The sequence below is a fragment of the Alnus glutinosa genome, chromosome 9 (assembly GCF_958979055.1).
Source record: "Alnus glutinosa chromosome 9, dhAlnGlut1.1, whole genome shotgun sequence".
Lineage (NCBI taxonomy): Eukaryota > Viridiplantae > Streptophyta > Magnoliopsida > Fagales > Betulaceae > Alnus > Alnus glutinosa.
The window spans coordinates 11,210,040-11,222,222 of NC_084894.1; the positions used below are offsets into that span (position 1 = coordinate 11,210,040).

Consider the following 12,183-nt stretch of genomic DNA (forward strand, 5'->3'; position numbering starts at 1 on the left):
CGTTAGTAATTAATTAGGTAGACCGAGTGAAATATTATATTTTCTTGTCATTTGTGAATGAGAAATGCTATTTTTTCAATTAATGTCCAACCTTTTTTTTTTTTTTTTTTGTGTGGAAATATATATATTTAAATTAACCATTGAATATGTAACACTTTCAAGTAAGAAAACATATTATTTAATGGTTGGCTCGAAAAAAATGTCGAATGAGAGTCGGAAAGAAGTAGCAAATAATTTAGTTTTCAAATTCACATAAGAAAGGATTCGAGATTGTCTACGACACTATTATTAATTATATTTTAACTATTCCATTTATTAAATATTTGAACAATCACATAACCATAATGATGTTATTCTCCATTTAATAGTATATAGAGCAAATCATGATATCAATTAATCAGGCCCCAATAAAAACCTTGTAAACGTCTTCAATCTTCATCTTCAAGGACCTAACTGCCTGATGAAATGTGGTAGCAACCGCTGCATTGGATGAAAACTCAACCTTTACATATTTGACGGAATAGAAATGCTCTGAAGTATGACTATCATCCAACTTCTAGCCTAACCCTAGCCCATACTTTCTCTTGAAAGACCTTTACAAACAAACTAAAATGGATTTTTAGCCAAATTTTAACTAGTCCCCTGAAAATATCATCTTTAATGAACTCTCTTGTGCTATAGAGAATTTAGCATTTGCCAGTTATACTCGCTACCTTTAGCTAGGTACGGTAGCCTCGTCAATTCTTTATTCCCCATTTTATACTCTTCCTACGCACGCTCTCCCTCTCTCTTCAACGTTTATCTCGAATAGCCGTTATTGCTGTATTTTGTTTCGCAACAGCTCCTGCGTTTCTGGTCGAAGAATGAGATCATTAACCAACGTCGAGAAAAGGAAAGACACGCTTGTACATTAGGTGAACCTCTCAATTAACTTCAACTCTAGATAGGGAGTTCTTTTTTTTTCTCTTCATGTTAATACTAGGCTTAAAGTATGGCGTGTTATTGTGTGAATTTTTTCAAAGATATTTTATTAATCATGATAAGAATTAAAAGAGCTTACGCATATATATGATTCATATATTGACAACCCTAAACATATTAAGCTAAACAATTTTATGGTCCCAAAAAATGGTAAATTCAAATTTGATCCCCAAATTATAACTTGAACGAAATGACTATATTGCCTAAAAGCAAAAAAAAAATAAAACATTTTAAAATCAGGGGATTATTTGGAACCTCTCTTATATTATAGGGCCTATAAATACAAATTACCTAAGAAATTATTCCCTTCTGACTTGATAACTATGCTACCCATATGTCGATTTCTTCCTCCCCAAGTCTTAGGACTTCTTGTATTCTTCTTCTCAATTTTCCCCAATAAACCTTTTTTTTTTTTAAAAAAAAAAAAAAAAAAAAATCATTAAAAAAATAAAATAACACGGTTTAGGGCACAGCATCATACTTTGGGCCCAAGAAAGATTTTTTGACTTGCATGTTCTAATTAAGTCGGTTTCTCTTATTTTTCGTAAGGTCAAAAAAGTAACAAAAGTATTCAATTCCTAGTATTGATAGGATAATAACTTGTATATAAATCAAGGCTGTGTAATTGTGAAGGTCACATTAGAGCAAAGCGGAAGCAGATCGACTATGGATTGGTGCACTCACTGTCGCAAACCCTGCAGGGAAGAATGCATCAACGGCTTCATGTAAGTACTTGAAGAAAATTTTCATGGAAAATTCAATTTTATTTAATTAATTAATTAATTAATTTTTTGTTTGTTTAACGTTGCAGTGCGTGTCCTACATGTGGAAAGATTCTTGGCGAAGTCGGTGTCCAAAGAAGTTGTAAAATTATGAAAGCCAGAATGAAAAGAGTGGTGATGAAGAAGAAGAAGAAGAAGAAGGCTGGTGCAAGTGCAGGGACAACAGGACCTGATTTTCCCTGCGGTTCTTCCGGTGCGGTGATCCATGAAAGCGAATGTTTAGGTGATAACAGGGACCAGCTCATTCAACTTTCAATGGAAATTGTCGTGGCTCTGCCCGCTACTGTCGAAGGTGATGGGCAGCCAACGTAATGCGCTCTATAATTGGGGTTAATTAGGGCTTAAACTAAGAGGGATTAAAAAGTATAATACCAAATATGAATGGTAGATATTCCCAATATTGTAATTGTTGAACGGGATATACATATTAATTGTTTCTAATGAGATTCGTGTTATTTTATCAATACTTGAACACTCTCTTCACGAAATTATAAATTTAATTTTAAGAAGTATTCCAAACTGTATAATAAAAAAATTCAAGGGCCAAAGTATAAGCTTTTTCACTATCCAATTATAAATTAATGTAGTTTTGATGACCTGTCAAAGTATAATGTGTATTCGGACTACTTGTGAGTTCAATCCGTAAAGAATGGAGTTAGTATGGTACGCATAACTTAATAAGTCAACAATTACATTTATTTATAAATTTTTTTATGGTAAAATTCAATGGCGGAGCCCGGGGCGGGAGGGGGCGAATGATCTCCTCTTTGCCGTTTCTTTAAATACCTAGCCTATTCCTCCTTCGGACAAACCCTTGTAATGATGCAATTGATCGCATGGTCAATCTTTAATGATGAACGTATGCAGGAGAGAGTAATAAAGTTTGGAGACATGATGAAGAATATCTTCGATGTTTTATGTTAACAAGAGGTGATTGATCAATTTTCTTAGCGAGGGTGAGAGATAGATGAGAGAATAATATGAATGGTGATATGAATTTACCTAGATATATAGGTTGCATGCTCCCTCTTATGTGAAGTGCTTGCAAACAATGTATGGCCTTGGTTAAGTGTCATCTGTTGATAATGTATGACCTTGGCTAGTGGCCAGGCATGGCATCAAATCTATGTCTTCTAGCGAGGTATGTCATTGACCAGGTGTCATCTACTGATGTGGTATGTCCATGATTGATCGTGGTGCCAAATTCCTTGTCTTCTGTTAGGTCGAGGCCATTATTCGATGTCATGCATGATTGTGTGCCTATTAGTAGGCTAAGGACGTTGCTTGATTCCCTGTTGAAAATAATGGGACAATTAGGACAAATTAATGGGGAGTTATCCTCTATACCACTTCTCTCAATCGTTATCGAAGCAACTAAAATGTTACATTCTACAGTCCGATTGGGGCTCGTGGTTCGAGCCCAATTACTCTAGCCCATGCCATGGGCTCTTAGGCCTGCATTCTCAACATGGTTCGGTCAGGTGGATATCCAGTATATCACTTACCCTCATTACTATGTCAAGCTTGAAATTTTCTTTCGAAAAATATGACAGTTTAGTATAAGAGTAAAATTCCTAATCTTTTGGAAAATAAAAAACATTTTATTTTATTTTAAATTTTTTTATGTACTGATTGTCCCAAAAATTTATATAGGTTATAATTGGCAAACTTGCTAATAAAAATCAAAACTAAAATACCTTTAATCTTTGGATTAAATACCTTTTTGTCCCCTAGAGTTTAAGAACTTTATTTTTTTCCACTTACGGTTTCACTTTCGATCACAGGTAGTATCTCGCTTATGGGCATATAGTACATTTGTCCATCTGCCATCAAGAAAACTAACAGATTTTCACGTCAAACCAAAAAAACTTGACACGTATCATATACCTCATTAAAAAAATAAAATAAAAAACTTAAATTTAAAAATCAAGAAAAAAAAGGGGTGGGCCAATAGGGGTGGTTGATCCTTAGGGTGGTTCGGCCACTCCCAAACCAGCCATAGGGGTAGCCAAAACCACCCCCAAGCCAAACGGGGGTGGCCGCACCTCCCCCAATGCCTTGGGGCTGGTTTCGGCCAACTCATTTTGCCATTTGGGGGTGGTTTGGCCATTCCCAGACCGGCCTTAGGGATGGCTTGAGCCACCCCTTCAATTTTTATTTTTTATTTTTTAATTTTTTGATTTTTAAATCTAAGTTTTTCAAGTTTTATTTTTTAAATAAGATATTTGACACATGTCAAGTGTTGATTGGTTTGGCGTGGAAATTCATTAGTTACTTGATGGTAGATAGATGAATGTGTTATTTAGATACGTATATACTCATAAGCAAGGTATTATCTGCAATTTAACATGAAACCGATGTGAAAAAAAATAATGTTAAAATTCAAAGGGTAAAAATATATTTAAGTACCCTTCATCTTTATTAGATGTTGGCCCGATTTCTTAAGAGAATCTTGCTTGTGCACAAGATAAAGATGAGGGTAATATAATAAAATAAAAAGAAATAAAGAGGATTAATTTGGAATGATGAAAGTAATAACATGTAATATTCAATAATCAAGAGGTGAGTATTTGCCTCATTATTAGTAATCGATCGACTACACTTGACCACATATTGGATACTTGATTATAAGGTTGGCCAATAAAATTTAAGCTTTGCTCATGAGAAGCTTAGGCTTACTCTATTCATTTTCATTTAATTGTGAAAATATTCATTCCGTTCAACTTTTTTTGGGATGTTTCAAAATACATGTCTATATATATATGTGTGTGTGTATTTTAATTTTATATTTCCTTTACTTTTAAAACAAATGAGACTCTTTTAAAATCATGTCATCTTTAGTCCTTTAGCGCAAAGTAAATGATATTTTTAGAAGGTTTTTATTATATATATATATATATTGTCTCTCTAAAGTGTTGCCGGTGGTAAATGTTGAAAGTTATCTAACATAAGAAATTTAATGTAGACAAAATAATAATAATAATAAAAAAATCTTATTAGCGTGACTCATAAAATAAGAAATTTAATGCTAGATGGGCTTACAAATTTTGAATCAAAATCCTCTACACTTTTAAGGTAAGGATCTATCAAGTATATGATGCCGTAGAATTTAAATTTTTTAAATAACGTAACGACATATTTAATATGCAATATCTTGTACATAATTAGATAAAACAAAATAAAATCTTAATAATAAAATAACTCAGCTCAATTTTAAGTACAATGAAAAGGATTATATTCCATTTTCTAAAGTATTATTTTTTTTTACAAAATTTTAATCATTATTTTCAAATTAAATTGTTGGAATGATGTCACGTCATATTAGTAGTTATCATTTCATCAATCAATCCAGAATTTATTATCTCAGTATTTATCATATCTTATCTATTCTCTTAAAAGTTAGGGTTAAACACATTTTTGCCCCCTGATTTGACCTTTTTTTTAATTTTTATTTTATTTTATTTTATTTTTATTTTTGTCCTCTGTGCTTCAATTTTTATCATATATATTACCTGAGCTATAGGATACGAAAATAGTACATTCGTCCAAAAACTAACAGTAGTCCACATGTCTACTCTCAAGTGTTGACACGTGTCATATGCATTAAAAAAATAAAAAAACTGAAAATGAAAAGCTTTAAAAATTAATAAAAAATTGAAAATAAGAAAACTTTAAAAATATTAAAAGTTATTAAAAGCTTCAAAAACAAAAATTAAAAAAAAAAGAAAAAGAAAAAGAGGAGGCCACTTTCTTGGCCAGTTTGGGGGGTGGCAAAACCATCCCGGTTAGCCACCCCATGGGCCAAAGAAAAATTAAAAAGAAAGAAAAAAAAAGGCCGGTGGGGGGTGGGGGGGTTTGGCTCTTGAGGGTGTCCGAACCACCCCAAGGACAAAAGAGTAATAAATAAATAAATAAAATGAAGAGAGTTTGAACCTTGGGGGTGGTTCGCCACCCATAAGGGCCAAACCTCCTTCATTTTTTTTATTATTTTATTATTTTTAATTTTAATTTTTTTATTAATTTTTTTAAAATTTTATTTTTTTAATGCATATAACACGTATTAACGCTTAAGAATAAACATGTGGAGTATGATTAGCATGAACCTAATACCTTATTTAACCCTTAAAAACTAAACTAAACTAAACTATTTTGTTATCCAAATCCCTGACAAAGCATTAAATGGGTGCCACATGTGCGGCCAAATAGCTGTTTATCCGATGATATCCAGACCGACTTATATATATGGATATGGTGAAACAGCCGGTTGTAGTAGAGTAGTGGAGTACACAGAGCTGAACTTCGATAATTTGATTGAACAAAATGGAAATAACCGCCCATTCTCTTTCCCATGCCAAGCTTCCAAAGCCTCCAACTTTACATTCTAAAGCTTCTTTTCTTGCTTCTAGTTCACTCCCATTTCAGTCCTCTTCTAAGAGCTTTTTCGCACATGCTTCTCAAGCTCAAAGCCCTCCAACACATGTTGCAGACAGATGGCTTCTTGAACCTGTTGGTCAGTCAGCTCTCTCTCTCTCTCTCTCCCCCCGTATTACTGTAAAAGATTGATATATAGAGCTTTTGACTAAAAAGGGGGAAGATGGTTGTGTAGTACTAAAAATTGTTATTTTGGTAAAATGCAGTAGAAATCTAGAGATAAGTACAATTTTTTTATTTTTATTTTTTATCACTCCAATGTGAACTGCAGTTGACCATTGTTTTGATCTCAATTCGAGAGACTCTGAAACCCATCTGGATCATATGCTTATTGAATATGAGAAATGTTATTAAGTAGAACTGGGATGATGTTGAATTGAACACCAGCCATTAGTTTTTTTTTTTTTTTTACAAGCTCATGATGAACCAAAAGTTGATTTTGACTGTCAGTTGTATGACAACCGTATATCAATTTACTAAATAGCATTATTAATTGAATGTGTAAACCAGTCATATTGATCATCAAAAAAGTTTTTAGCCTCCTTTGATCACATGCTTGGTGGTGTAAATATGGACCTTGAAACGTGTCTTCAAATGAGCCCACATGACTTATGTATAGTTTCCAGCAATTCAATGTCATATTTGTTGCTAACATTCTCTTTTTTAAACAATCTTTTGGGTTAAAAATTAACAGTATGTTGGGCAATTTTAGTTCAAGAGATGAGTGAGGAGAACAGTAGTAAATTTTGTAGTACCTTTTTTTAAAAGAAGACAAGAGAAAGTGTTAAAAATTGGGGTTTATTATATTTGTTTGTACACTATGCTTTAAATGTTGTACATGTACAATTCCTTCCACCGTTTTGGATAGAAGTGTAATGGAGGCCTATTTCCCTTTATCTCTGTTGACTTCTTTCCTCGTTAAACATCCAAAAATGAGAAGTGGTTAAAGATTTTATTCACTTTACTTCCCTTCTTTCTACTTCTCACAATTTAATTATGGAATTGATGTTGAAAGAGAATGAGCAGCAAGGCATTTATATCTCCATTATTCGATGTCATGAAATCATTCATTTGCTCGTTTGCCTGCAAATTGCTGGCTAATCCTACTCAATCTGAAACATCAATCACTTAAAACATGCAAATTGCTGGCTGATCCTACTCACTCTGAAACATCAATCACTTAAGCCATGCAAATTGCTGGCTGATTCTACTCACTCTGAAACATCAATCACTTAAAAAATTTCATTTGCTGGAGGAACATTGCTTTTAAATGGGAGTATGCATAATCTATGTTCTTATATTAATTGAGGGAGTCGCAGCAAACAAAAGAAACAATTACATGCTTTTGTGATTAAACACTTCTAGCAAGATAAGCTTTCTCTTTGGGTCATTGTCCATACTTTTAAATCCATCGGCAAATTAAGCAACTAATGAGAAACTGACAAGTTGTCCAATTATTTGAAGATACTTTCTTTTTGGTTCTAATGATACATTATTTTTCTAAAATAGAGGTGGAATTTTGATTGATTTGATGGTTGCTTATGCTGCTCTTATCTTTGGTTTTTAAAGGATCTCAAGCCTAATTATTGCTCCTTGATAGATGGAAAGTCACAAGAACTTGGAAGAAAAACATCCATGGTGTCTTCTGCTCTACCTGAAACAGCTGCTTCTGTGGCAATTGCTGCCACAATTGTTGGTGCAGCAGCTACCCTTCTTGTAAGGAGAAGTAAGGCGTCTGAGGTCACTGAGGTGTGTAATTAATTTACAATGACACGTGAAATTTATTACATTTTACTTCCAATATGAGCATTGGTTGTTAGAGAATTTGACATAAAAAACGAAAGCAGAGAAGGGAGAAAGGAAAAGCAAGAGAGTAACATCGTTCAGTTCATGACATACAAAGTACAATGGTTTCTTTGGAGACGAGCATTGATTCTTATTTACTTCAATATGGTTACAGCATATCCACTAAATGGTTTATATAGAAATTACATTGAGGCAAATATGGTATTTTTTCTTAGTCTCATACAACATTGCTAGTGTTGTCTACAGCATTAAACTTCGACCAGCCCACGCATAGAACTTGCCATCACTGCTCTGCCCAGCTTTGGACTCCTTTCAGGTCAAGTGTGTGACAAACCCTTTTTTTCTGTCAATCAATCTATCATCCAACGATGACATTGCAATGAGACAGCTTTATGTGCTCTCATGCGTCACTAGCACTCTTGGAACCCACGGCCACGCATGTTTAACAATGCCCTTCATACATGCTCTTCTTTGGACAAACCACTATACTTTTGAACTTAGTGACCATTTATTTATCATCATCTGACAACTGCATTCCTTTTCCGCTTCTTAGCGCTCTCATGTGCCATAATAGGCTTCAGTTACTGGTGCTCATGCATTCCATGTGCACCTTTGTCCAAGTCCATATATAAACGTTTTAGTGGATATGTTGTAAGTATATTGAGGTTAATAAGAAAGATGTAGCTACTTGGGTATTATGTGTTGTAGATGTAAGCCACTATGGATGAACCATGTTAATCACGACATTATACAAAGCCCCGGTACCCACGGTATTCCCATAGTACTCAATGTTAAGATACATCCTATATTACCACTTATATGATATAACCATAAACTTTAAGGGAGGAATCCATAAGTGCTTTAATGTGTGTTTTTTTTTTTTTTTTTTTTTTTTTTTTTTTTTGCGGCATTTATTTTGTTAGCAGTGAAATAGCAAATGTCATCTTGTATGAAGGATGCATTTTTTTTTTTTTTTTTAAATAAGATTACTTATATGCATGGTTCCTATACATTTTCAAGGGCACAATTGGTTGAGTAATGCTAGAATTCTCTCTTTTGTCCCTCTAATAATGATGTTAAAATTACTATTGGGCTTGTGATTGATCATTGTTAAATTTTGATCAAATTGTGATTTTAAAAGCCATTTCATTATTGGATGGACACAAGAGGGACTTGTAGAATTACTCCAATTGTTGGCAAAAGAAAATGAGATACCATGCGTTCTATGAGTTACAATAAATCAAAGGGTCATTTAATGACAAATTGGTGACTACAGATACCTAAACCATAAATCTTTCTCTGTTTCCTTTTGATGCTTAATGTGTGAAATTCTCAAAATGTTTCTCAACTCAACTCAATTAAACCTTAATTCCAAGTTTTCCACCTGTTAAGCATCTCCATTTACAGATAATGAGTAATGTTGTATGAGATGCAGTACCATATATGATTAACCAAGTCCTAGGAGTTACCTTAACAGGACGTGGTGATTGTAGGTATGTGATCTACGGGACTTTCTGTATCCCCCCTCCCCTTTTCATTTTTAACCGCCTGCCTATGGAAAAAGTATCACATAGGAAAACAAATATTAGTCAAACGGAAAGAAATAAAAGTCAAAAATTGAAAATGAGTATATGATTACTCTCATTAGCACCAAGATAATGGATCAAAGCAGAATTTATGATGGATCAAGGATGGGCTCTTGGTCACAATTGGATTAAAGAGGCCTGATTCTGCTGACTTTTGTTTGTTTAATTAAAGAAGATTGTCCAAGAACATGTTAATCAGCTTTGATAACCATTAGACTATTGGACACAAAAATCACGTGTCATGTTATGCATAAAATGAACTTTTGTTGGTATCCCTCAAATTTTATTTCCAGATTTCTGTGTGCGCGCGCGCGCTTCTATTATTTGTGACAAGAATGTCTTATGGAAATACCACAACTAGCAGCTTATATGATATGTAGTAATGGCTTTCATACACAAATATTACGCCAAGACAAATAATGGACTGCAATACAATATTTGATTCGTCTGCTGGTTCATCTAGAGCTCTTTTTCCATGCCTAAGCTATTAGTCTAACTGAACTTCTTTCCATATGCAGTTACGTTTGGAAGTGTGTGGAGATTGTGCTGGTTCTGGTATATGCTCTGAATGCAACGGTGAAGGGTTTGTGCTTAAGAAATTGTCTGAGGAAAGCGCTGAGAAGGCAAGAATGGCAGCAAAGACTATGGCCACACGATACACAGCAGGGTATACTTTGCCTTCTCTCTTTATCTCTCTTTGATGTGTCTCTCTTTTCTCTCAAGTTTGAAATCCCTTAATGTTAGAACTAATCCACTGAACTGAAATGAATTGGACTCGCTCAGGCTTCCAAAAAAATGGAGCTACTGTACAAAGTGCTCCTCTTCCCGATCCTGTAGTACTTGCGGTGGTCGTGGGAAGTTAAGCTACTAGTTTTGCTCTAAAGTCTGTCCTTCCAATAAAGCAGGCATTAACTTCAATGCATTATGGAAAGATACATTAGCTTACATTCACGAAGATTGGAAGCGAGTTACTTCGTTTTTCTGTACTTTATTTTTTGGTAAGTACTTTGTTACACTTCAATTGATGGATGATGTACATTTTTTTTTTTTTGTTAGAATTGTTGCTCTCGCCATGCTATGTAACTTGATAACTTCATCAGATATACTTTCATTGATGAGCAATGTATATGTTTTTGTTTAATAGTACATTTCTGTTTGCAATATCGTAAAGATAACTTTATTGATTATCATTTTGGCACTGGTGTCCTGATGTTGTTGTTGTTTTTTATTTTTTCTGCCGAGGTTAGTTGGTTAGATATACTAATAATAACCAGCTGAATATTGGTTGAGCATTACAGTATAAGCCACTGTTATATGACAGTATAAGACTACCATAGAGTCTGTTTCTAACATCACATTAGGAAGTTTGAGGCGATGATCTATTGCTGATATAGCATATTTGGATCTTAAAGCCAAAAGAGAGAAAAGTGAGAAGCCTAAACAACTTTGAAGCTACGCTACAATGTGAGATTTGCTAGTTATGTTTAGTGGACAAATAGCACTGCTAGAAACACATGAAAGGACATGTAATATCCTTTGATAAATGAGATTCCAACATTTCATGGCATTTGAAAGCATGACCCACATTCTGGGATTGAATCACTGCAGACCTCGATCAGCCTCCTCTGGGACATGTCAAACCACATGAAGAAATTGAAGCAATTCTTGATTATCTGTGTTAACTCATCACTTATCCCAAAAGCTTAAGTTGATAGGTTGATATAAATTTAATCACTTAATTAATACTTTAACACTTCCGCTCATGTGTGGGCTCAAATTACCATTTAATAAGTGAGGCCCAACATGTGGTATATAATTGAAAATGGGGTGAATGACGGAGTCAAGGTTCAAACTCAAGACCTTTGGTTTTGATACCATGTTAACTCACCACTTATTTCAAAAGTTTAAGCTGATAGGAAGAGGTAAATTTAATTACTTAATCAATACTTTTTTTTTTTTTTGGAAAGTGACACTTAATCAATACTTTAACAACCAAATTGTCTTTGCGCGTCGAGGGAGTTACCAAAATTTACACCTCTTTGATTTCGTAGTATGAAGTTATCATGTGATTCGGGTTGTTATCTTTCATGTAATGATAGAGTTGTTAATTAAGGATTGTAATTCTTATCATTCTTTCTGTTTCTACAGACGTACAATTTTTATTAACTGATGTACTCAGTTAGGTGATGCAATGCATGTTTAAGAGAGAAAGAGAGAGAGTATTTTTATTTTATATGGGTGTTATTGTCATCTTACATAAATTAGAAATCGATTAGATTAGGTGATCGATGTTGGAAATTAAACAAATCAAAACGTAAGAAAGTTTCTTCAATAAATAAGGACCTTTGGTTTCTAAACTAATGAGCCTTTTCAGTTTTTCAACTGAAGTATTAAAGTAAGAATTTTTATTTTGTTGTTTAATGTAATAAAGAAGGAGAAGAAAAGTCTTTTACGTTTGTCTTTGTATGCCTATATTTATAGGCTTTGTTAGTTGTGCTTTTACAAAAGTGAAATAAGAAAGAAGAATTCCTCAACTTTTGTTCTTTGTCTTTTAGTACTTAAAATAGAGAAAATAGAGAAAAGAAAGAAATAGAGAG

At 33.7% G+C, this 12,183-nt stretch overlaps 2 protein-coding genes across 3 annotated transcripts; both read left to right on the forward strand.

The window, feature by feature from the left end:
* Positions 1–1,556: 1,556 nt before the first annotated feature.
* Positions 1,557–2,199, forward strand: LOC133877170 (uncharacterized). Its single transcript, XM_062315415.1, has 2 exons — positions 1,557–1,706; positions 1,793–2,199. Exons 1-2 carry the CDS (start codon positions 1,648–1,650, stop codon positions 2,073–2,075), a joined length of 342 nt encoding a protein of 113 aa, XP_062171399.1. The 5' UTR covers positions 1,557–1,647; the 3' UTR covers positions 2,076–2,199.
* A 3,782-nt stretch (positions 2,200–5,981) lies between these two features.
* LOC133878372 (uncharacterized) lies at positions 5,982–10,721 on the forward strand. 2 transcript variants are annotated; one of them, XM_062316921.1, is made up of 4 exons: positions 5,982–6,273; positions 7,795–7,943; positions 10,105–10,253; positions 10,370–10,716. In XM_062316921.1, the coding sequence occupies exons 1-4, from the start codon at positions 6,084–6,086 to the stop codon at positions 10,455–10,457; spliced, it is 576 nt and encodes a 191-aa protein (XP_062172905.1). In that variant the 5' UTR covers positions 5,982–6,083; the 3' UTR covers positions 10,458–10,716. The 2 variants fall into 2 exon arrangements, with proteins under 2 accessions (XP_062172905.1, XP_062172906.1); XM_062316922.1 differs by having other exon boundaries at positions 6,143–6,273; positions 7,764–7,943; positions 10,370–10,721.
* Positions 10,722–12,183: the final 1,462 nt, after the last annotated feature.